We start from the raw sequence: 23,969 nt of genomic DNA, 5'->3' as shown, positions 1-23,969 counted from the left end.
GACACTCCCTGCAGTATTGCATCAGAGTTCTGTAGCCCCATATCCTCATGATGGCTGACTTTCTCACTTTTCCATTTTTGATAATTGGGTGAATTGACGTATTTTCTCTGTTGTGATTTTGTGTGATTGCTTGTGAATTTGAGCATATTTTCATAGGCTTATTGGCCATTTCACTTCCTCTTCCATTTTAGATTAAGCTAAATCTTATATGGACAAGTTAGCTAGGTCTTACCAATTTATGTTTATCTCCTCCTAAAATTAAAAATATTTTTGACTTCAAGTCATGGTGATGCTATAGTTCAAACTTGAGTACAATCTTTTCATTTATTATTTCTTTTTTTTTTCTTCTTGGTTGTATTGGTTAAAATTTCCAGTTTGATGTTGAATAGATGTGGTATCCTTGTCTTGATTCATATTTTAAAGGGAATGATTTTAATATTTCACTATTGAATAGAGTGTTTATTGTCCGTTTGTGTTTGTAGATACCCTTTATCAATTGTGGAAGTCCCCTTCTATTCCTAGTTTGCTAATTTTTACCATGCATGGTTATTGACTTTACTTAAACACAGTTTATACATCTATCAAGATTATGTTATTTTTCTTTAATCTTAATCTGCTAATTTTTAAAAAGTTTTCATTTAAATTCCAGTTAGTTAACATGCAGTGTGATACTAGTTTCGACATTCATACATCACCCAGTGCTCATCCTTAATCCCCATCATTTATTTCACCCATCCCCCCTTAATCTGCTAATGTTAATAACAAGAATCATAAATAGAGCTTCTACCATAGTAACTTTGCATTCTAAAATAAATTTATCTTGTTGATAATTTTTACATTGCTAGATCCAGTTTGCTGATATTTTGTTTAGGATTTTACATCTATGTTGTCAGTGAGATTGGCCTGTAAATTTCCTTTGTTATACTGTTCCTGTCACATGTTGGTAACAGGGTTAGACTAAGTTCATAATAAAATGAGTTGCAAGATCTTCCCCTTTCTTTGCATATGTTTAGATATATATTCTGTGAATGTTTGATAAAATGTATCCGTGAATCTGCCTGGGCCTTGGATTTATTTCGAGGGAAGATTTTAACTACTGATACAATTTTTTTAATGGTTATAAATTCATTCAGACTTTCTATTTTGAGTCAGTTTGCTGTATATTTTTCTAGCCATATGCTTTAGTTTTCAAATTTATTGGCGTACATTTGTTCATGTTCTTTCATTATCTTTTAAAATTTCTGTTCTCTGTAGCTTCAGGACCCCCCATCCCCTTTTTTAAAGATTTAATTATGTATTTTAGTGGGTGAGGGGCTGAGTGAGAGAGAGTCCCAAGCAGACTCCACTCTGAGTGCAAAGGCCAGCTTGGGGCTGGATCCCACCACACTGAGATCATGATCTGAGCCGAAGCCAAGAGTCAGACCTTTAACCAACTACACCACCCAGGTGCCCTGAGACCTCTTTCTTATTCTTGATACTCTTTACTTGTGTTAACTTTCTTATTTTGACCCTTTAGATTTCACTGTTTGTGTTGTAGACTTCTGTGGGTTTTGACAAATATGTAATGTCACGCACATATCATCTTACCAGCATTGCCCATATTTTATTCATGCTTTTTAATGAATCTATTTTTGGCTTTGGTGAGCTTCTGGGTTTATTTTATTATATTTATTCTACTGTAACCTTTTATGTTGACACACTTTTCAGACTTTTAAAAAATTTAGTGGTATAATTTCCTTCTAAGGAATTGTGTTCCACAAATTTTGACAAATGCCTTTTATATTATTGTTCAATATTGGATATTTTAAAATTTCCATTATGATTTCATCCTTCTCCCAGAATTACTTGGAAGTGAATTCTTAAATTTCCAAATGTCTAGACGAAATTTATCCCTTTTTGTTATTGAAGTCTTAATTAATTAACTTGTGGCAAGAGAATGTGGTTATGATGCCATCAGTTCTCCAAAATTTGTTGAGACTTGCTTTTTGGCTTCTCAAATAGCATCAGATTTTGTAAATGTTTTATGTGGACTTGAGGAGAATGCGAACAGGTAAAAGGTTCCTTGTATATGGCTAGTAAGTCAAGCTTCTTGTGTTTGAATCACTTATCTACTTATTAATATTTTTGTTTTCTTGATGTATCAATAGCTGAGAGAGGAATTTGTTAACATTTTCCACTACAATGGTAGGTTTATACATTTTCCTCTGTAGTTTTATGAATTTTTACTTTATATGTTCTAAGGCTATTTTTGTTAGTTTGGTTTTCTTGCACTTGGTTTTTTTTCTTTTTCTTTTTTTCCTTTTTTTGGGGGGCATAGTTGACACGTTTTTTGGCTACTTTATTTGATGCCTCTAAATTTAAAATTATTTTTTTACTGGGAGCAAAAACTTATCAGTTGAAAAGTATTTTCTCCCACTTCTGATGATAATATTTCATGTCTTCAGGCTTCTGTGGCTGCTATTGAGAAGTTTGCTGTGTGTGGCATAGTGGTGCTTTAAATTCTCAAACTCATTGTTTGTTAAACCTTATTATTGCCTCAATATCTGTTAATTTCCTTTTTATATTTTCCATACTTGGGACTTTGTGCTGACTTTGAGTAATTTCTTTAGACTCATATGTGTCTCCCTTCAACTTGTCTTATCTGCAGTTTACCTTCTGACTTTTTAATTTCAGTCATTATATTTTTTCATACCTGCAATTTGATTTTTTTTTTAAAGATTTTTTTTTATTTATTTGTCAGAGAGAGAGGGAGAGAGAGCAAGCACAGGCAGACAGAATGGCAGGCAGAGGCAGAGGGAGAAGCAGGCTCCCTGCCAAGCAAGGAGCCCGATGTGGGTCTCGATCCAGGATGCTGGGATCATGACCTGAGCCTAAGGCAGCTGCTTAACCAACTGAGCCACCCAGGCGTCCCTGCAATTTGATTTTTAAAACAATCTTTCTGGTCATTTTTTTGATCACATTTTGTTGCTTGCCAATTTTTGTAATTCCATATGGCTATTGTACAGACTGTGTATAATAATGCCAGGATCGGAAGTACTTGGGAATTCTTTATGAATTCTCATGTTGCTGATGCCTTAAATATTTGATCATCTTTGATTATGAGCTCATACCTTTTTTTAATGGACTTTATTTTTAGAGAAAAATTGTATACCGAGTGCAAGAAATTCCTGAATACTCTCCCCGTTTTCTTATTATCAACATCTTGCATTAATGCGGTGCATTTGTTACAATCGATAAGCCAATATTGATACATTACTATTAACTAAAGTCCATAATTTACTTTAGGTTTCATTATTTGTGTTGTACAATTCCGTGGGTTTTGTATAAGTCACGTACAGTACCATTCAGCATAGTTTCACTGCCCTAAGAATCCTCTGGGCTCCACCTCTTTGTCCTTCCCTTGTGAACCCCGAGTCCTGGCAACTTAGTCTTTTTACTGTCTCTATAGTTTTGCCTTCTCCAGAATGTTGTATGCTTTAATGTTTATATAATTTTTGCAGACTGGCTTCTTTCATTTTTCAGTACACATTTTAGGTTCTTGTATGTCCTTTTGTAAGTTGCTAACTCCTTTCTTTTTATCACTGAATAACACCCCATTGTTAGATGTACAATAGTTTACCCATTCACCTGCTGAAGGACATCTTCGTTGCTTCCAGTTTGGGCCCATTATGAATAATGCTGCTATAAATATTCAAATGTTGGTTTTGGACTCTTATGTTTTTTGACTTAGGACATGGGGTTGAAATTGGGCATGTTTTCCTTCTGAGTATTTATGATGACCTTGGCCTATTGCCAGGGGTCACTGCTAGCCTGAGACCATGATGCTTTCTTCTCCTCTATCTGTCTGAAGGCAGGAGTCTCAGGTTTAGTTCCCTGAATTTGACACTAGATTAGAACAGACTTCATGTCTGAGTTGCCAGTACCGGCATTTAGCTTCAGAAAACCTTATCACGTTGCCTTGAAGCTTAGAGTTCTGATTTGGTTTCAGCTTACCTTTTTTTTTTTTTTTTTTGGTAGATGGAAGGTGGAGTTTTGGAGTCCTCCTTTGTTTTCAGTGAGCCCAGAAATGTACTTAAGATAGGTTCTTTATCTAGGATGTAGCTGTTTTGTAATAGTTGGGCCATTTGCACTTTTAAGTTTGCCACTCTTTGCAGGGTTCTGTGGAAATGTGTTTACTTAGATAGTTACTAATTAAAAAAAGTATTATGAACTTATATTCTTTGTAACTTTATATGTATAATTCCTCTGAGCTTTATGTTTAATCCAGAGAAAATTTCACTTACTTCTGTGAGGCACTTTGGGTTGCTATATTTTTTGTAACTGTATTAAACAATGTTTTTGGCTTGGGACTTTTGAGGCCCCTTTATTAGTGGGAATTCTGGTCCCAAATCTTAAGTGAAAGTGGTCTTGTCCTATGGGCACTCAGGAGAATTCTTCTCTCTTTTTTTGGCTTTGACCAAGCTAAGGCTAAGCTGGGTAGCCCTTTGTTCTTCTGTGGGCCACATCTTTTTCTGGGCATCTCCTCTAAGGATTCCTGGGTCTCAGGCAGAGTCTAATCAGCACTCTGTCTTGCTTGGGACCTAGGCTTTGTTTCCTTTCCATTGTGTGTGTGTGGGACATTTTCAGACTCAGTATCCATGTTATCAGATATGGATGGATGCCCTCCAGGTCGGCCCTGCTTGAATTTAGTGCTTGACTACTGCTTGGAAATGTTGGTGAATCTTGGTGAATCTTTATGTTTCTGGCCTTTGTTTACTTCTTTTTCTTTACTAAAAAAGGATTTTTTTTTTTAACTAAAAAGGAACATTTGAAAGATTTTATCTATTACTCTTAGATGCTATATACTTGGAGGGGTTTCTCTGCAATTCAATTTTATCATATTTGACAGTTCTTAAGTTTTCTTTAAACTCTTAGAAACTTGGGGCACCTGGGTGGCTCAGTTGGTTAAGCATCTGCCTTTGGTTCAGGTGATGATCTCAGGGTCCTGGGATTGAGTCCCGCATTGGGCTCCTTGCTCAGTGGGGAGTCTGTTTCTCTCTCTGCCCCCACCCACTACTCTCTCATTCTCTCTCTCTCTGGCAAAAATAAATAAATAAAATCTTAAAAAGAATAAACTTTTAGAGACTCTTCCTTATTTTGAGCCCATATATTTATCCCCCCTTTTTTTTAAAAGATTTTATTTTTTTACTTGACAGAGAGAGATCACAAGTAGCAAAGAGGCAGGCAGAGAGAGAGAGAGAGAGGAAAGCAGGCTCCCTCCTGAGCAGAGAGCCCGATGTGGGACTCGATCCCAGGACCGTCAGATAATGACCTGAGCCGAAGGCAGCAGCTTAACCCACTGAGCCAACCAGGCGCCCTATGTTTATCCTTTTAATGTCTGTTTACTGATGCTAGGTTTGAGGCAATGTAGACCATAGCTAAACCACCTCTATTTGATTGCTGTGTGTCTCTCTAGAGCAAAATCCTTCTTTTGAACATTCTACGTAAAGTATGATTTTGGTTCCTTTACCACCATGCCTATGTAAGGCTTTGTACACACCTGAACTTCCCACTTCCCTTCCTGTTCCCTTTTGATACCTGTAATCATATCTAATGTTCAAGATATGGCTCTTGCCCTCAAAGAATGAACATGTAGAAAATAATATGCCAGAATGTCTAATGAAATACTGAGTTGTGGTGAGACGAGGGAGGAGTCTGTGTGGGCTGGAGCACTTGGAGAAGGCTTCACTATTCTGAAGGGTCAGGAGGATTTAGTTAGCTAATCTATTCAAGAATAATAAAAAGAGAATTAGAGTTCACCAAGAAGATGTGATTTGTATTTGAAGTATCTGGAAATTGGGAGCCTCTGACAATTCTTGGGTTGGGAGGTGAGTATACTATCTTAGAAAATATAGTCTGGCAGATCAAGAGATTAAAGGTGGGGACCAACTAGGGGTCTCTTGCTTAAATGGAGGTGTGAGGTTATCCATGCATGTACTAGGGTGGCAGCCATAGAAATATACATAGATGGGTAGACTGGGAGGCCAGGAGAATGGTATACTTAATAATAGCTTAATGTAAAGAGAAAAAAGTGAGAAGCTATAAAGTTGCTAACTTGTACACGACCAAGTAATCTACGGTTTGCAATGAACCAACTGCCATAGATAGTGACAATGTATTGTAAACAGGATGAAAGCTGTCACAATGTCAATGGCAATAGCCAGTAGTGGGCAGCAGCACTCTAGCAGGCCAGCACAGATAATAATCCTTTGTTGTTTAGGAAATCTTTACAAAGGCTCTAAACACAGAGTAATTAGCATTGTTTTAAAACAGATCATAATGGTCTAACTTTGTGCCTGCTTAGATATCAGAAGACCAGATAACATTAATGTGATTTTTTTTTTTAGATTTTTATTTATTTATTTATTTATTTATTTATTTGACAGACAGAGATCCCAAGCAGGCAGAGAGGCAGGCAGAGAGAGAGGGGGAAGCAGGCTCCCTGCGGAGCAGAGAAGCCCGACGCGGGGCTTGATCCCAGGACCCTGGGATCATGACCCGAGCTGAAGGCAGAGGCTTTAACCCACTGAGCCACCCAGGTGCCCCACATTAATGTGATTTTTAAAAATGTGACTCTTCATCTTAGTAATAAAAATTTTTTTCCTATAAGATAAAGTTTTTGTTTTGTTTTGTTTTATTTTGTTTCCTCAGTGTTCTGTTCTCTTTACTCTGGGCATAAATGGGAATGGACAATCTATTTATTTACTAAGACTAACAATTTCACCATATGATCCAAAATTATCCTATTACTATAGGATATCTATAGTAATAACTATAATATCCTATTACTATAGTTGATCATATATATGTATATATACATACATGTATATGTATGGAGGAGGATGGGATGGATTTGGTCATCTGGTAAGCCCATTGCCTCCCTAGCATCTATGAGCCTTACTACCTATTGTATATGATAATATTTTCTTTTATTAAACTTACCTTCCAGGGCATTAAAAAACTATACCACCCTTGTTGAAACATTAAAGGCTGGAGTATAACAAGTTGACAATATCTTTGGTATTATTAATTCATCACATTCAAATAGGTGTTCAGGGGCGCCTGGGTGGCTCAGTGGGTTAAAGCCTCTGCCTTCAGCTCAGGTCATGATCTCAGGGTCCTGGGATCAAGCCCTGCATCGGGCTCTCTGCTCAGTGGGGAGCCTGCTTCCTGCTCTCTCTCTGCCTGCCTCTCTGCCTGCTTGTGATCTCTGTCTGTCAAATAAATAAATAAAATCTTAAAAAAAAAAAAACAAATAGGTGTTGAATTCTAACTATAGGAAGGAAGGATTAACTCAGAGAATCATATCTGAACGGGCTAAGTCAGGATTGCCCTTCATGTTCATCCATGTCTTCATTTAGGGCTCAGAAGCAGTCACTTGGGCATCATCGCACTCCTAAGAGAAGTTCCCGCTCATGTTATTTATTTTGGTTGTTAATTTTTCTTCACAACAATAGTGCTTCTGTATCGGTAGGTCTCTATCTCTGTATTTATTTACCCACCTGTATTTGCCTGCTTCTTTTTAAAAAGCTTACTGAATGTGTCACTGATCTAGAGTCTAATGTTTGAGCTGTCTATCTAGTTTTTACCTCAGGGACTGTTTTTATTTATTTATTTATTTTTTCGTTTTCAGCGTTTCCGCTTTGTTCTTGTTCACACACATGCATTCTAGATTCATATCTGCCCGCTCAGCTTCACTTCGTTGTCGTTGGTGGTGGTGGTGTTGTTTTCATGGATTTGCAATGTAAGGAACAGAATTAACTGAAAAATGTCCCTGGGGGGCTCACTCTGGGTTGTGCAGACAGTAAGCTGGCTGGACTGTTTGTAGGGGTCAGCGTGGGGAGTGTGGGAGGCAGCGTCTTCTCTTCTGAGAGGCTGTACACCAGGTTGGCTTCTGATGGGATCTGTGGCTTCCACTCAGCTGCAGGAGCTGTCCAATTTCTATGGGCTCCCCAGGTGTGTTCTTGATAAATTCCTGTAAACGATGGGCACCTGAATCCACAGCCTAGTGCCCAACAGTTTGTGTGTACCTTTGTTGGTAGGCTGTTCTCGCACTTGCCCCATCAGAAGTGGCCACAAGGTAGAGAAAGGAGCAGTTACTCAAAAATCTAGACCCATACCGGTGTTTGGCAGAGCACCCAGCACCTACTGTGGAAGTACAGAAGGATGGGGGACACTTGCCTTCTCTTGCTGGTGCTTGGCTTGTAGTTTCTGCCTTTCCCAATGAACCTATCCTTGATCTATGCTAAGTGGTGCTGTGGAGTCAGCCTGGGCGTGTGGCAACCACAGAGGGAGCCACGTGGCATGAGATACGTTATTCCTCACTTTATCTCTGTGATTATTTTAAACAAACTTATAAGTCCTTGAAGATTTCTTGACTGTTTGCATTTCACTGGGAATGATATACTCTCATTATTGAGGTTTCTTGTTCTCTTAGCATTAACTTTCCTCATAGGCATTTGGATTTTCTGCAGATTTACTTTGGTGAGAGAATGAATTTAATCCCTTCCTTTCTTCTCTCCCTCCATTTCTTTGCTTCCCTCCCCTCCATTGCTTTTTCTTTATTTCTCTCAAGATGTACCTTCCTTGTCTCATGATTTTTGTTACCTCAATATGCTATTATTCTTTAAAAAATGTTTTACTTTTTTTTTTTTTTTTTTAATTTTTGAGAGAGAGAGTGCAAGAGCAGGGAGGAAGGGGCAGAGAGAGAGAATCTTAAGCAGGTTCCATGCCCAGCATGGAGCCTGACATGGGCTCCATCCCATGACCCTGACATCATGACCTGAGCCAAAATCAAGAGTCGGACACTTATGACTGAGCCACCCAGGTGCCCCATGCTATTATTTTTCAAAAGCAAAAACTGGTTTCCACTCTTTGCCCACCATTTCTGATCTTTTTCCTTTGATAAAGCAAGCAAGCAAGCAAGAAGGCAGATCCTCTAGAAGGATATCCGCAAAGAAAACTGATTTTCTGAGTGTTAGTACTTTGATTCTGCACAGCAAGGAAAATTTTGTTTCTTTAGCAAAACTTATGATTGACTAACTCTCGACAAAAGCAACTGGTAGAATGTCTAAGCTTTATGGCTTGGTTTAGATGGAATCCATGTGCTTTAGGCAGAACCTTCCTACATGACCTGATCAGTGAGGAACACTGTGGTCATTGCATGTAGAATTTTTATCCATTAATTTTGGAGCATGCTTTCCTGAATTTTCCTTTTCTGAAATTTATTTTCTTATCTCCATTTTTTAAAATTTTTTTGCCCCAGACTTCATTGTATATTTATTCATTTGTTTATATAATGTCACATATCCCTGTCCTTTGCCTCTGAGCGAATGCTACAGGAGGTGATTGCTATAGATGAGTGTCACAAAAATAAGTCCTTTCACAAGACATACTTCTGAAAACGAATTTTTGGTGTTGAGCCAAATTCTACTTTTACATATCCTCATTCTATTTGGTTGTCATGCAAATTCTTAAATGTAATGCTTGTATCTCCTGAATTTGTTTCTTTAAATTACTTCCACTGTAATAATCTTTTCCCTTCTTGTCCTTTGGGCTTCCATTTAAAATTAATGCTGTTTTACTATAAACTTAGTATTTCTCTTCTTGTTTTCAAGAACAGTTACTGTCTCACTAAATTTTTTTTTCTTCAGTTTGCCATTTGTTCTCAACCTAATGTAAATTGTTAGTGAGGATTCTAAGTTCCTATCATGGTTTCTTTTCCTCAGCAGGTGGCTTAAAAGAAAATTCTAGAAGTTGATTCAGTTACATCAGAGTGTGCAGATATTGTTAGACCAGGCGTCAACGTTTCTGTAGTGATTTCTTGCTAAAGAGGGAGTCTGAAAGAAGGTGCTGATGGCTTTCTCTTCCATTCTATATGGACTGCCCCCTTCTCACAGCTGTCTCAGAGAGTGTTGTGATATGATTGTGAGTGGGGAAGCTTCTTTTGCCTAACATGTTGGGTAGTGGACATAGTCTCTAAGGGCTCTATTATATTGCTGTTTTCATTTCCTGTACGGTGCTTTGTTATTCTGTGTCACCCTGCTGACTAGAGGCTTGCCTATCCTTTCTATGTTTTATATAATACTGGTAAGGATTACATAAAAAGTATTATATGTTATATTATATTATATAAATAAAGTATTATAAAAAGTATTAGACATTGCTGTACTATAATGGGTTCCTGTTGCATTTTTATGAAAACAACTATGAGTTTACCTCAAACATACCCATCATCAATATATTCCTGTTTTCCTAATATCCCTCTAATACAATCTAGTGACACATACCCTTTTTTGGTACCTTATTTATCAGGGATATAGATGGCTGAGGAGATTTAGGATGTTTTCTAGGACATCCGATTAAACATCATCAAATACTAATTAAAATGATGTCAAGTGAGCCAGAAAATGCCAATATTGTATTTGTCTTGGGACAAAGGGAAAGGAAAATAGGTTTAGGGTCAGGTTAAGAATATGTTTTTACTCTCTAGAAGGGAAACTATTTGGGCTTGAACTGAGGGAAGTGTGAGGGAAGTTAATCGCTGGTAATGGTGGACACCTCTTCAGCACAGTGTGGATCTTGGGCCAAGTCTTCAAGCAGCCTTAGATGCCATCTGCAAGCAGAAACTGTCAACCATGACCCCATAGTTGTCCAAATTACCTTTACGTGCAAGGTCAGATAAGTAGACTTAGGGTGATTTTAGGGGTCTGCGACCCTCTAGGTAGCTTCCTACATGACTGGGATGTGATGTTAGTCTTAGATGGGGGAGAGAAAAAAATATATCATTCCATAGTGAGGTTATCATTCGGTTGTCTGAAGGAGGTGACATTTGTTATGAAGAGCTTCAACTAAATTATAATCTGATTAGAGAATCAAATATAAAAGACCGATTATTGGATTTTCTTTCATGTTTTGGAAGAAGGTGGGAAGGGGGAAGGAAGGGATTTGACATCCAAAGTTGGGAGAATGGTAGTTAGTAAGTGATGCCACTAACTGAGTTAAATAATGGTTACAGGAAGAAAAGGCAAGGGACAGAGATGGAGAGCAGAATGCCTGGCAGACTTGCTGACTTGACAACATTGCTGAGGAAGGACATCTTTTAACTTCACTGGGGTGGGGACAAAGAGAAGACATGCACTGAGCTATTTTAATCATGCAGCTGTGGATGCAGGCAGTTCTACATCCTGGGATTTAAAAAGTCCTTTTTTTTCTTCTTCTTTTTTTAATAAGCATGATGGCCCTTGTTGAAATTAAGGAGCCAGATTCCCATTAATTGGTGCCAATATTTAGTTCGCCATATAGCTCATACAGTATCACTTCCCTATATGATTTTTGCTATTGCTATAAATGTTTGCTTGACTGACTCAAAGTAAATTTGGGGTAGCTATATTTTGAACAAGTATTTGTTTAGGTATTCACTCTTTGAGTCTCTGCCTAGAACTCTGCTACCCATCCAATTTCTAGACTCTTCTAGAAATATCTAAATCCTTCTAGACCATTCTTGCTTTATGGTTTCTAAACCTACTGGTTTATGTCACAGTAGATGCTATGCAATTAAAAATCTAGCTGCCTCTATGAAATCACTGAACTAAGTGGTTTCCCATATTCCATTAGAAGAAATAAGTTCAAATTCTTCCAGATGACAGGAAATAATTATAATAAAGTGCAAATACTTTTGGAGTGCCATATTGATTCTTCATCACAGTTGTCAAAAGGATAATTCAGTTGTATCCTACTGCATGCATGGCACCATTCTCAGTGTTATGCATTTTTTAAAAAGATTTATTTATTTGTTTGACAGACAGAGATCACAAGTAGGCAGAGAGGCAGGCAGAGAGAGAGAGGGGGAAGCAGGCTCCTCACCGAGCAGAGAGCCTGATGTGGGGCTCGATCCCAGGACCCTGGGATCATGACCTGAGCCGAAGGTAGAGGCCTTAACCCACTGAGCCACCCAGGCGCCCCAGTGTTATGCATTTTTTTACGAGTCTACTCAGCTCTGGAATTCTGCATAAGTTATACTTCTGCATTTTGTTCCTTACTAATATTTTGACATGAAAATGAAGGCAGGGCTTTGTAGATTTGGCCACTGACCTAAGATCAAAGTTACATAGAATATAAAAAATATAGTCAATTTTTGCCCTTTCTGGAGGAAAGCTTTTGGAATACCTTTACTTAGAGCATTTTGGCATCAAAAGAAGAAAATGAAACCTAACTGTAATTGCATAGTTTACATTTTTCTTAAATTCTCTTGATCTGCTTTGGAATCATCCAGATGTTCTGTGGGTTAATATTTTTGTTCCATTTAATTACATTGAATTATTTTCTGAAATTGAATGGGGCGGCTTATTGAATTCTCCAGTGCTGCCTCCTTTTGTTGACTGCTGGCAATATTAAATTAAAATAATTATTCTTCATAATTCCCATACTTATGGAATTTAGCATTGTCTGTATCTTCCCCTGGGCTGACCTAGAGAGCATAGCTTTTTGTAATGTAGTACATTTTGCCCAAGATGACTTTTCTTAAAGCAAGACAGTTGCTTTATCTTCAGGTCATTGTTTGAAAAATAGACTTAAATATATCTGCCAAAGCTTTGCCTGTGTTTTCAACTGACTTTTTTTAAAGGTGACATATATCAAGAAACATCTCCTTTCCATTGTAGGAGCTTTGTCAATCTTTAGACTTAGTCATATCTTAATCCTGTTTTGTAGTACAAACTTGATTTTCTTTAATATTTCTTTTCTTCCAGAAAAAAAAAAAATGAACATGGCCTTTTAAAATTTCAACTGCCACCTTTGGGATCAGAAAAAGGAAATTTCATTATATTTCTAGGTTTTGCAATTTCTACTTCTCATCAATAATTTTTGTCATCACATAGAAACCCTGTTTGTCTCATTCTCCAACCTGCTGTCTTTTTCCATCTAAATAGTTTCCATTCGTATCAGCACTTGGGCTCCTTCCTGTACTGCACTGGCTTCTCTTAGATATGTAGCTTACACTTTCTTCTACAACTTTCTAGGATTCACTTAGTGTTTGTTGTCTCACAGGCAATCTCTCGCATTCCTTTTTCTCTTTTATTTACCTGCCGTGGAGGTTGGACGGTTTTCCTTTCCCTCCTAGCATTTCCTAGGATGGATAGATGACACAACCCTGGACTCCCATAGTAACATTAGGAATGTTTTCAGCGTTCATGGTCTTTACTTTTCACAGTTCCATTTCTGTTGAGTAAAAGAGACAAGGTGGTCAGAAAGATAGAGTAATTTTGAAGACTATCAATGGCACGATAAAACAAAGAGAGTGGGGCTTAAGGAAAATGATAGCGAACTACAGAATCAGATGCTAAGGGAAGTTTTGGTGATTATGAGTCATTGGCACATAAATCAATTTTAATACACTGTGGTACAGAGTATTCTTTTGAGAAATCTAGTGGGGCCATAAGCTGAGATGCATGACTCCTTCCAAGGATGGGCAATATCACTGAAAAATGCTTGGTTGACCTCAACTTAGCCATATTTTTAAAGAGGAGAAAGAATCAGTAGACAGCAGAAACTACTCATGCATAGGAAATAGAGATGAAGCAGGGAGAGGAGGCAGAGGAGGTGGAATTTGAAAAATACATTAATCAAAAGTTTTTTGGTTTTTTTTGTTTTTTTTTTTTCCCTCTGAAACATAGCAGGGGTGGTAAGTTTGTGGATGGTACTTGAATTTGCAGGTGGAAAAGAGGAAATGTTCATATGCTCTGTAAATTGGTAGGGGAGGTTATTTGCTAAGGTTGCATTGGGATTGGAGGCTTCTATCTTGGGTCCAGTATTGGCCTGGAACAGAAGCAAAGACAAATACAAAGCTTGCTAAGGAGTGGTGATGGGTCAGTACTGGTCAGCCCACTCTCCTACCTGGAGAGTCCTTGATTCTCTACTCAGAATTCTTTGACTAGCATGGGCAGTTTTTTTCTTTTCCTTGGTTTGATTTAATTTTGTGATTTGTCATAGGAACAGCTTGGGACAACTGAAATTACATTGATTGGATTTGCATGTTTTTGTTACTTTTCCCTGAGCTTAGATTGGGGTCCTCTTTAACTGTGAGAGCTCAATACCGTCAATATAGTCAGGAGTTCAGTGTGTTTTTGACTCAAGTTGGACTTAACATTCATCCCCATGCTATTTTGTACATGTTTTAAATCAGGAAAGCAATCAGGTCCCACTCTGCTTCGTGCTCTCTCTTGCAACATGCTCTGGCTCTTCTTACCATTCTCTATACACTATTATATGTGCTCTTTCTGCAGGACCTTTGGCTAAAGTGACTTCTTTACCTAACAAGTGCCCCCGTCCCTCCTCCTGTCTCTCATACTTAAATAAATAAATGGTTTTCATCTTTCAAGACATTGGCTTCTACTTGACCTCTTCATAAAGCTGTCTAAAGCTAGAGCTATTCTCCCTTTCTCTCTCTGAATAGTAATTCTGCTCAGTTCAAATCTTTATTTTCTTAGACTGTAATTTTCTTGTGGAAATGACCACGTATCCTATTTCTTTCTTCTTTCTTTTTAAAATATATTTTATTTATTTATTTATTTGACAGACAGATCACAAGTAGGCAGAGAGGCAGACAGAGAGAGAGGAGGAAACAGGCTCCCTGCTGAGCAGAGAGCCCGGTGTGAGGCTCGATCCCAGGACCCTGGGACCATGAGCCGATCCGAAGGCAGAGGCTTTAACCCACCAAGCCACCCAGGTGCCCCTATCCTATTTCTTTTAGAGCCACTCACCTTTGTCTAGTACCAGGCATGTATTAAGTCTTCATAAATGCTCATGCATTAAATTATTTCCAATGTGTTTTATTTTTATTTAGTAATTATAAGAGTTGATATTTAAAATATGTCACTCTCTATATTTGTTTTTTTATTGTACTGCTACAGATAATGGTTGTTACAGTGAAATGTTGTTGGCATTTCAGGATCTCTTAATAAGCTTTATCAATTTAGTAATTTAAAATTTTAATTTAAATTTTATTTTCCTTTCTTCATTTTCATGGTTCTGTACATGCTTGGCTGGTCCCAAGTCATGACTCTTAAGGATGTCATGGTAATCTGGTAGAGAATTCTTGGGTTAAACTGTTCTTACATTCCATCCCTGAAATGTTTTTTTCAGCTGTTATGATATTCTTCTTCACCTTTTTTCCCCCTATAGTTTAACCCTGATGATAAAATTACTTCTTTTTTCTTTTTTTTTTTTTTAACATTTTATTCATTTATTTGACAGACAGAGATCGTAAGTAGGCAGAGAGGCAGGCAGAGAGAGAGAGAGGAGGAGGCAGGTTGCCCACTGAGCAGAGAGCCCGATGCAGGGCTCGATCCCAGGACCCTGAGATCATGACCTGAGCCGAAGGCAGAAGCTAAACCCACTGAGCCACCCAGGTGCCCCAAAATTACTTATTTTATCCCCTGGACTTTTACTACTCCTTCTCCTGTCAGCTCTATAAAGCAATGATATGTCTGGTATATTTAGCATAGGGAAATACATTGCTAATATTATGTGTAATAACTTTTCCTTTTTTACTTAACTCATTAATTATTAGTAATACCATCTATCTTGTAATTTGGTTGTTATTGGGAAATGGTAATTTGCCTGACTCCCTCAAGCCAAGGAACTTTTTATGGGATAAAAAAGTACAAAGGAAACATTTAGGGGCACCTGGGTGGCTCAGTAGGTTGAGCCTCTGCCTCTGGCTTAGGTCATGAGCTCAGGATTCTGGGATCGAGCCTCAAATTGGACTCTCTGCTCAGCAGGGAGTCTGCTTCCCCCACTCTCTCTGCCTACTTGTAATCTCTATCTGTCAAATAGATAAATAAAATCTTAAAAAAAGGAAGGAAACATTTAAGTTGAATCACAAATTACAAAGTAATTATCAAACATTTATTATTTACTACAAAATAAATTTTTTACGAAGCTATGCATGGGATAAAAATATATACTTGTGTTTACTTTAGGACTCAAGCATTTTAAGTCCAGTGCAGGATGGAACAAGGAAACCTCAGATTGACAGCAATAAGAGCAATAACTACTGGATTGTGAAGGAGGTCAGTCCATGTCAAATATTTTCATATGGGGTTGTATTTGTGTGGCAAGTGACTTTTGTTTGTGTATTACAGTTAATGTTATAGACCTTACATTTAATGATTTTCTTCTTTTTAAAGATTTTGATTAGACTAAGTAAACTCTGTGTCCAGAATAAAAAGTGTCGGAATCAGCATCAACGATTACTGAAAAATATGGGAGCTCATTCGGTGGTGTTGGATCTTCTGAAGATACCCTATGAAAAGGTTAGTTACTTCTTTTGAAAAAAAATTATTTTGATATGATCTCAAATGCATAGCAAAGGTACAAGAATTTTTTTCCTGAACTACTTGGAAGTGAGTCACCAAGCTGATCAGCCCTGAGCCCTTTAGTGTGTGGTTCCCACAAAAAGGACGCCCTTCTTTCTGCACAACCACGTGTCAAGCTTCCAGATCAGGAAAGAGCATGACACTTGATGGCCACTTAATCCTCAGGTGCTGGTCACATTTCTCTCATCATCTCAACTGTGTCCTTTTTTGACAAAATGGTTCACTTCAGAAACAGCTGCTGTTTTGTTGTCATGTCTGTTCATCTCCTCTTGCTGGAACTCTAAGGGAATTGACACTTTGGAAGACTGTTGCTTCATTTGGGCCAGTGAATGTTGCCTTATGATTAGACTCAGTTATGCATCTTTGGCAGGAACATAACAGAAGTGAGGATCAGTTCTTCCCACCACTCCCTATAGGAGGCACTCGATTTTGATTTTGGTCCCATTCCCGATGGTGTTCACTTTGATCACTTGATTAAGGTGGTATCTGCCAGGATTCTCCACGGTGAAGGACTCATTTTCCCTTGGTAATTAATGAGTATTTTGTGGAAGGCTTCTTTGAAACTGAGTAAATATCCCCTTCGTCATCAAACTTTCAATCTATTTATTCACTTATTTATTTTAATCTGTGTAAATTATGGGAGCTCATTTTGTTCCCTAGGTTATGTGAGGCATCTCTGATTAGCGCTTTGATTCTCAGATGCTCCCCTTTGAGCTAGCTTTTCTGTCCTCTAACATGTGCATCATTGTTCCAGGATCACCTTGAATTTCTTTCTTTTTTTTTTTTTTTGGTTCCAACTCTGGAATCAGACATTTCTTTAAGTGGTTCCAGTTCCATTTGGGAGGAGAATGATGTGTAGAAGCAAAGTTCTGAGAGCTAAGTGTATGTATTGCTTTTGGGGTTTTATCCTTCTAGGCCCCCTAAATAGACAAAGCCGGGGACCATATGTGTGTGTTGAAATATTTACTCACTTGTTAATACTGTAAATAGTTAATCTTCCTAATCTTCCATCACTGCAGTGGGCCCTTCTCCATAGGGACACCCTCTGCCCCTCACTCAGGCTCTGACAGCCCCAGGGTGGGTGCCCTCCTTATCTCCCAGGTGGTCTCCCTGCCCTGCCAGGCCTCTCCTGGTGCAGATGTTCTTCCCACCTGGACTTACACTTGTCCAATGGGGTTGCTCCCCAATTCAGCTTACTTTTTAACACATAAACTCAGTTCTACCCTTCCTTAGGTGGCATAATTCATTCTATGGCACAGAATACAATAAAAGAATTATTGAAAGATAACAAAAGGTATTAAATCCTCAGCATTTATTATCCACATTATTTCATCTTTGATATTGTAACATGGGCATTGGACACATGATCGAGTCCCTTCTTCTAATAATAAAACTTGGTGCTCAGTATTTTACTACTACATTATGTTTATAGATTTGCTCAGTTTTAATAACTGGGTGGTGCAGAAACAAACAAAGAATAAGAGGAGAGGGCACCTGTTTGCCTCAGTGGGTTAAGTCTCTGCCTTCGGCTTGGGTCATGATCTTGGGTCTTGGGATTGAGTCTGGCATCGGGCTTTCTGCTCAGCAGGGGGCCTGCTTCCTCCTCACTTACTTGTGATCTCTCTCTGTCAAATAAGTAAATAAAATCTAAAAAAAAAAAAAAAATAACAAGAAGAGAGTTTCAAAGAAATGTCAAATACAGTGGTACTGGTCCTATGTTCTTCTGTGTTGGCCAGTTTTTCAATGGGAATTGGGTATTCCTGTGGCTGAAGTCTCTTCTATGTCTTTGAACCATCCCTGCATTACACAAATAAAGGAAAGTGTTAGTAGATTTTGAATTAAAATTTACTATTTTTAGGTCAGGAATGAAATTTTTGGTCTCATTTACTCATCTAATTAAATCATCCCTATTTTATATATGAAGAAATGGGTCTATTAATGATCTTGGGCTGTTTGTTTAGTTATAGATGGCATAAACTATAGACTCTTAGAAAAAAACAGAAAACATTAAGTTATTTATTAAAACTACTACTCAAAACATGAGTCCATTTTGTATCTCTGACACTGACTACATGACAAATTGGATAATCAACTACCCAGAAAAAATTTAGATGGTTTCAGTAATACTGTTGAAAGGCTACTATTAAGGAGAGAAGTTTGCATTCTTTTTGAATTTTGAGACTTAGAATTTCTTGTTGAGATTCCTGTAAGTGAATGATAGTGTTACGGGATTTTGGAAAATGACAGTGAATAAGGAAAGCAACTTATGAGCACATGTGTTCAGAAAGAGGGGGGCCCCAAAAGTTTGGGGAATAGAGGAGATCAGAAAGCAAAGAGGAAAAGTAAGACAAAGAGGTGGAAATAGACGAGATAAGTAGCAAAAGGATGGGTATTAAGGACGGCACGTGTTGTGAGGAGCATCAGGTGTTACACACAACTAATGAATTGTTGAACACTACATCAAAAACTAATGATGGGGGCGCCTGGGTGGCTCAGTGGGTTAAAGCCTCTGCCTTCGGCTCAGGTCATGATCCCAGGGTCCTGGGATCGAGTCCCGCATTGGGCTCTCTGCTCAGTGGGAGCCTGCTTCCCTTCCTCTCTCTCTGCCTGCCTCTCTGCCTACTTGTGATCTCTGTCAAATAAATAAATAAAATCTTAAAAAAAAAACAAAACTAATGATGTACTATATGTTGGCTAATTGAACATAATAAAAAATAAAAATAGCAAAGGGTGAAGGTGGGAGGAGGGGAGGCTTGAGATGAGGTCAGAAATACATACATATATATGTATATACATATATATGTATATATATATATGTATATATATATGGGGGGGAGAGAGGGAGAGAAATTTACAGAGGGGCAGGAATAGAGGAAAAGCGAGTGGAGAGAAGAAAGAGACTAGGGACAAGGCAAGAGGATGAGGGATGATGGACTCTGGGAAAAGCAGCAGGAAGGGAAGAGTTTGAGAAGGAGGAAGATCTAGAAGGTAGGGAAAGAGGAGAAAACAAGAAACAAGAAGATTCATATACATAGAAATACTGGGAAAGAGAACAAGTCCCAGAGAAGGGAGGGATGAAAGGGATGGGGGTGAAGCAGAAAAGGGAGGGAACAGAGAGATTGAGGGGACAGAGAGAGAGACAGAGAGAGAGAAAGGCAGGACAGATGAGCTCTGGGCACCAAGACTGGACACAGGGGTGGGGAGGAAGATGCAGCCGTGGGCAGATGGGAGAATGTAGTGGGCAAGCAGAGAGGTTGGGAAGAAAGAGAGAGACTGAAACAAAGAGGGGTTGAGAGAGTGGAGCAGACAGGTAATAGAAGGAAAAATAAAGAAAAAGTGAGAAACATCTAGAAGACCGTGGGGGGTTGATGGTAAGAGCGGGGATTATAGGGTTGCGGGGGAGGTGTAGAAACAGAAAGGGCACATAGGAGGAGCATAACACAGTAGCAGAGAGAAAGAGTCCATGTGGGAAGGAAAATTCTTTTTCATAATACTTTGTATTATGGTTTATTTGTTTCATCACTACTCTTTCACTTATAGAATGATGAAAAGATGAACGAAGTGATGAATCTGGCCCACACCTTCCTGCAGAATTTCTGCCGGGGAAATCCACAGAACCAAGTTCTCCTTCATAAACATCTGAATTTGTTTTTAACTCCTGGTGTAAGTATTTTAGTGACTTCTAATATTGATAGTAAAGTGTCCATCCAATTCATTTTAGCAACATTGATGAATGGAATTTTATTAGTCATCACCAGCTTACTTTTTTCCTTATAGGGGTTTTCTCCCTAAAAGTGAATCTGGTTTTTGTTTGTTTGTTTTTTTTTTTTTTACATTAAGGAAGCATTCATAGAAACTGGAAATACTACCTGAATTTTACTTGCAAGTGACCATTTCCTTTATATGTATACAGTTTAACGTTAGGGAAAAATGTGGTAGGACCAATAACAATGGCAGTGCCATGAGTGAGAGAAATACGGAAAACTCTGTAAAATGTGTCAGTGGATACTAGGGGAAGAGCTAACTTTGAGTAACAGATAATGAATCTAAAGAATCCCATCGCCAGCACGTTGACCTTTATGATAACTCTTTTTTCCAACTAAATTCCTTTTTGAGCTCAGTTTGCTTTTAATGGTGAATGAGCTCATTGCATTTTGTAGAAGGCTTGCCCAGGAAACTCACTATGGCTTTGCATAAAATATAAAACTGATCACAAGCAGGGAAATTAGTGTAAGTACTGTAAAACAGAAAATTGATCTTGTCAGAATTACAAGGGCATATTCCTCTCTGGTTAGCTCCTGGAAGCAGAAACCATGCGGCACATCTTCATGAACAATTACCATCTCTGCAATGAGATCAGCGAGAGAGTTGTGCAACACTTTGTGCATTGCATCGAGACACACGGCCGCCATGTGGAGTACCTGAGGTTTCTGCAAACGATTGTAAAAGCAGATGGTAAATATGTGAAGAAATGCCAGGATATGGTAATGACAGAGGTATGTGCTCGGTTTGCGTTTTAACAGCTTCACATAAGTCATGTGTGCGAGTGTGTGTTTTCTGTAAATGTGTAGTGTGAAAAGCCCCCGCAACATAGGTGGGGAAAATAATTTCGTCCTGATGTCTTATGCAACAAGTATATTTTGTTTAAGTCTAGTGAAGTAACGTACCATTAAGTTGATTGCATAATTTTCCGAGTTTATTTTTCCTTTTGATCCTTAAAGAATTTGTGCATTTTAGTATATGTGCTGCCAAAGCGAGCACAAGAATTTGTGCATTTTAAAGAGCAAAATTCTGAGAAATGTTATAGTTGAGAATGAAAGTGACACATTTTTATATTTTTAAAATTTTCAAGCTGTAACAAAGATGGTTGTAACTTTGTTTTCCCACTGCCTTTCTTTGATCTATTCCTGAAAGAAAGAATTGGTGTTCTCTGTTACTATTTGTAGAAGGGTTTGAAGGGAATTGAGTTAATTAATAGAAATTAGCCATCAGTGATTTATTATATGTGGAAATGTAAGTTGAAAATTTAAGAAACACAGATGGTTGAAGCCCCTCATTTATTTTGCTCTCTTCATTGTGATGTTTGACGTTGAGTGAGATTTATGCAATGAGTAAGTTACTCACTAGGAACCAAGTGGTACTTTGGAGAAATTGAGCCCATTTGGGTAAATCATTGCTCTGTGACCTAATAGTTCTCTAAAGGCCTGTATGGATTAAGGCAGCTTTCAACCGTGGCTATCAAACAGTTATGTAATAGATTATATTGATATGAGCAGATTTTCATAATTATGTACTTCCAATTTATAGTAGGGAGGGGGGCTTCTACATTGATGTAATGTGAGTCCCTCCTGCCCCATAGAAATCTTAAAATTAATTCAGCTTAAAGCCTTGAATTTTTAATGCAAATTATTGTTATTAAACATTTTAAAGAACATTTTAAACTTGTAAAATTTACCTTTTCCTTATCTATATTTACACTCATAATTGTTCTTCATTGCCTAGAAATGTGGGAGCTAATTTGACCTTGCATTATGATCACCAAGGAAAGGATTAAAATGGGAAAGTAGCAAATAAAAATTAGCAAAAATTTATGACACCTCTTAGGGGAAGTGTTTTTATGTGGAAAGAAGTATTTGTAATATTATATTGTGTTGACATATAATACATATTTTGACACATATGCATTCTCTTTCCACAAAACGTTCAAAGCAAGCCAGATGTCTTATTGATTTAAATCTCTTACCAATTTAATTAAAATAGAGAAAAAACATATCCCCCAAATATCTCCTATTGGGATTAGAAAATTGGTACTGAAAATAGACAGTAAGATATTATGGAGTTTGAGCAATAAAATTACCACCTGCTAGAACTCTCCAATAAAATTGTAAAAACAAAACAGGAAGGAAAATGTATATCCTAAAACCCCCTGCTTATTCATTTCTTTGTTTCTTTCTCTCTCTCTTCAAATCTTCTTTTTCTCCATTTCTCTCTTCTCCAATTTTACCTCCATTCTCTGCTGGTGCCCATGACACACGGAATTTCCAGATTCTTGTGAAGTTGCAAGTTGGCTCAAAGTACATGCTTTTATATTCTGTCACTGTTGAAGGGGGTGGGGGTATTGTACTCTGCTTTAGTAAAATGAGACTTAAGGAGATTTCTCATGTCTTGGCAATGGCATCTTCCATTTTGAAGTAGAGGGAAGCAACTTTCTTGAAATATTTTGCAGGTTTAATTTCAGGGGATAACTCACTGGGGAATGATTAACTATCATCCACGCCATTGAATTCCTGTCCCCATCCACCTCTCCCCTATCTCCCTGGCTGTTTTTGATAGTATTCATAAATAATCACTTGGCATCTGACTAGAATCTTTTTACCTCCTGCCTTGGTGTAGTTCTGCTTTTACGATATTATCTGTGTGTTTTTTTTTTTTTTTATAAAGAGATGCATGTGTTTCCAGATAGACCAAATCTTTGGCAATAGTTTCAAGGACGAACATTTGGACTGCTATGTAGACTCTCTTATTATCATTTCAGTTGATAAATGGGGGTGAAGATGTGCTGATATTTTACAATGATAGAGCATCATTTCCCATCCTTCTCCATATGATGTGTTCAGAGAGAGACCGAGGGGATGAGAGTGGCCCCTTAGCCTACCACATCACCCTGGTGGAGCTGCTGGCAGCATGCACAGAGGGGAAGAACGTCTACACTGAAATCAAGTGCAATTCCCTTCTGCCCTTGGACGACATAGTGAGGGTTGTGACCCATGATGACTGCGTCCCCGAGGTAAGCCTGGCAAAAGCTTAGCAGCCATGAAATTGTTATTAATACAGAGTGCAGAAGTGCCAGACACCCCCATACTGTTTACAGTGAGATAATGTATTTAGTCAAGAAATTGTACTTCACTATATAATTAGGAAGAGTTAAAAGAGCATATAAAGTTCCCTTTCTTAGCTGTACAAGAAGCTCTGAAAGATGATAAACTTTTTCAGAGTAGAGCCACTGTGGGTTTACTGGAAGCTACTCTAGGAGTCTCTTAAATTCTAAGTATGGCAATGTGATAAAACAGAGATTGGACTTCTTACCTCTGGTATGTTCTCGAGCATGTAATAGATGCTTCATAAATAGCTCACGATTACTGATAGGCTGGGCTGGGATGGTGCAGCAGTATCATCTATTAGACTCTATAGGTTTACCTTGCTTGATGGAATAAGTGCATTCTTGGAAATATGGACGCGCATTTTGCTTTATTCACACATTATTTTTTATGCTCTGTCCTTGTTTGCCTCTGATAATAGGGAAAAAACTCATTAAAAATTGGTTGTCTGCCAACAGGATTAATGAGGCTTCCAGGAATGTACATTGCAATAATCTCTTCCTTTTCTACTGTTGTGGTGTATTGTTGCAAAGTTTTTAAATGGGTGATGCATCAGATATGATAGAAATCCAAACATTTTAATTCGTAGTAACTTAAAAAGGTGTCAGATTAAGTTAACTTCCCTAACTTCCCAGTAGTCCTATGTAGTGACTTAAAAGTATATTTTTCTGAAATT

The 23,969-nt window shown here is 38.0% G+C and overlaps 1 protein-coding gene across 3 annotated transcripts in view; it reads left to right on the top strand.

Moving 5' to 3' along the window:
• The window catches only part of LOC111159979 (inositol 1,4,5-trisphosphate receptor type 2), a 490,010-nt gene that overhangs the window by 202,627 nt on the left and 263,414 nt on the right, over positions 1–23,969 (top strand). For all 3 annotated transcript variants that reach the window (XM_022522705.1, XM_022522706.1, XM_022522707.1), the window contains exons 27-31: positions 16,020–16,109; positions 16,227–16,352; positions 19,956–20,078; positions 20,711–20,911; positions 22,951–23,202. In XM_022522705.1, the coding sequence (XP_022378413.1) occupies positions 16,020–16,109; positions 16,227–16,352; positions 19,956–20,078; positions 20,711–20,911; positions 22,951–23,202 (792 nt within the window). The remainder of the gene's footprint in view (positions 1–16,019; positions 16,110–16,226; positions 16,353–19,955; positions 20,079–20,710; positions 20,912–22,950; positions 23,203–23,969) is intronic.

This window comes from Enhydra lutris, unplaced genomic scaffold, assembly GCF_002288905.1.
Source record: "Enhydra lutris kenyoni isolate GAN:26980312 unplaced genomic scaffold, ASM228890v2 scaffoldscaffold72, whole genome shotgun sequence".
Taxonomy (NCBI): domain Eukaryota; kingdom Metazoa; phylum Chordata; class Mammalia; order Carnivora; family Mustelidae; genus Enhydra; species Enhydra lutris.
Note: the sequence above shows the minus strand (reverse complement) of the source record. Positions and strands in the feature narration are given on the sequence as shown.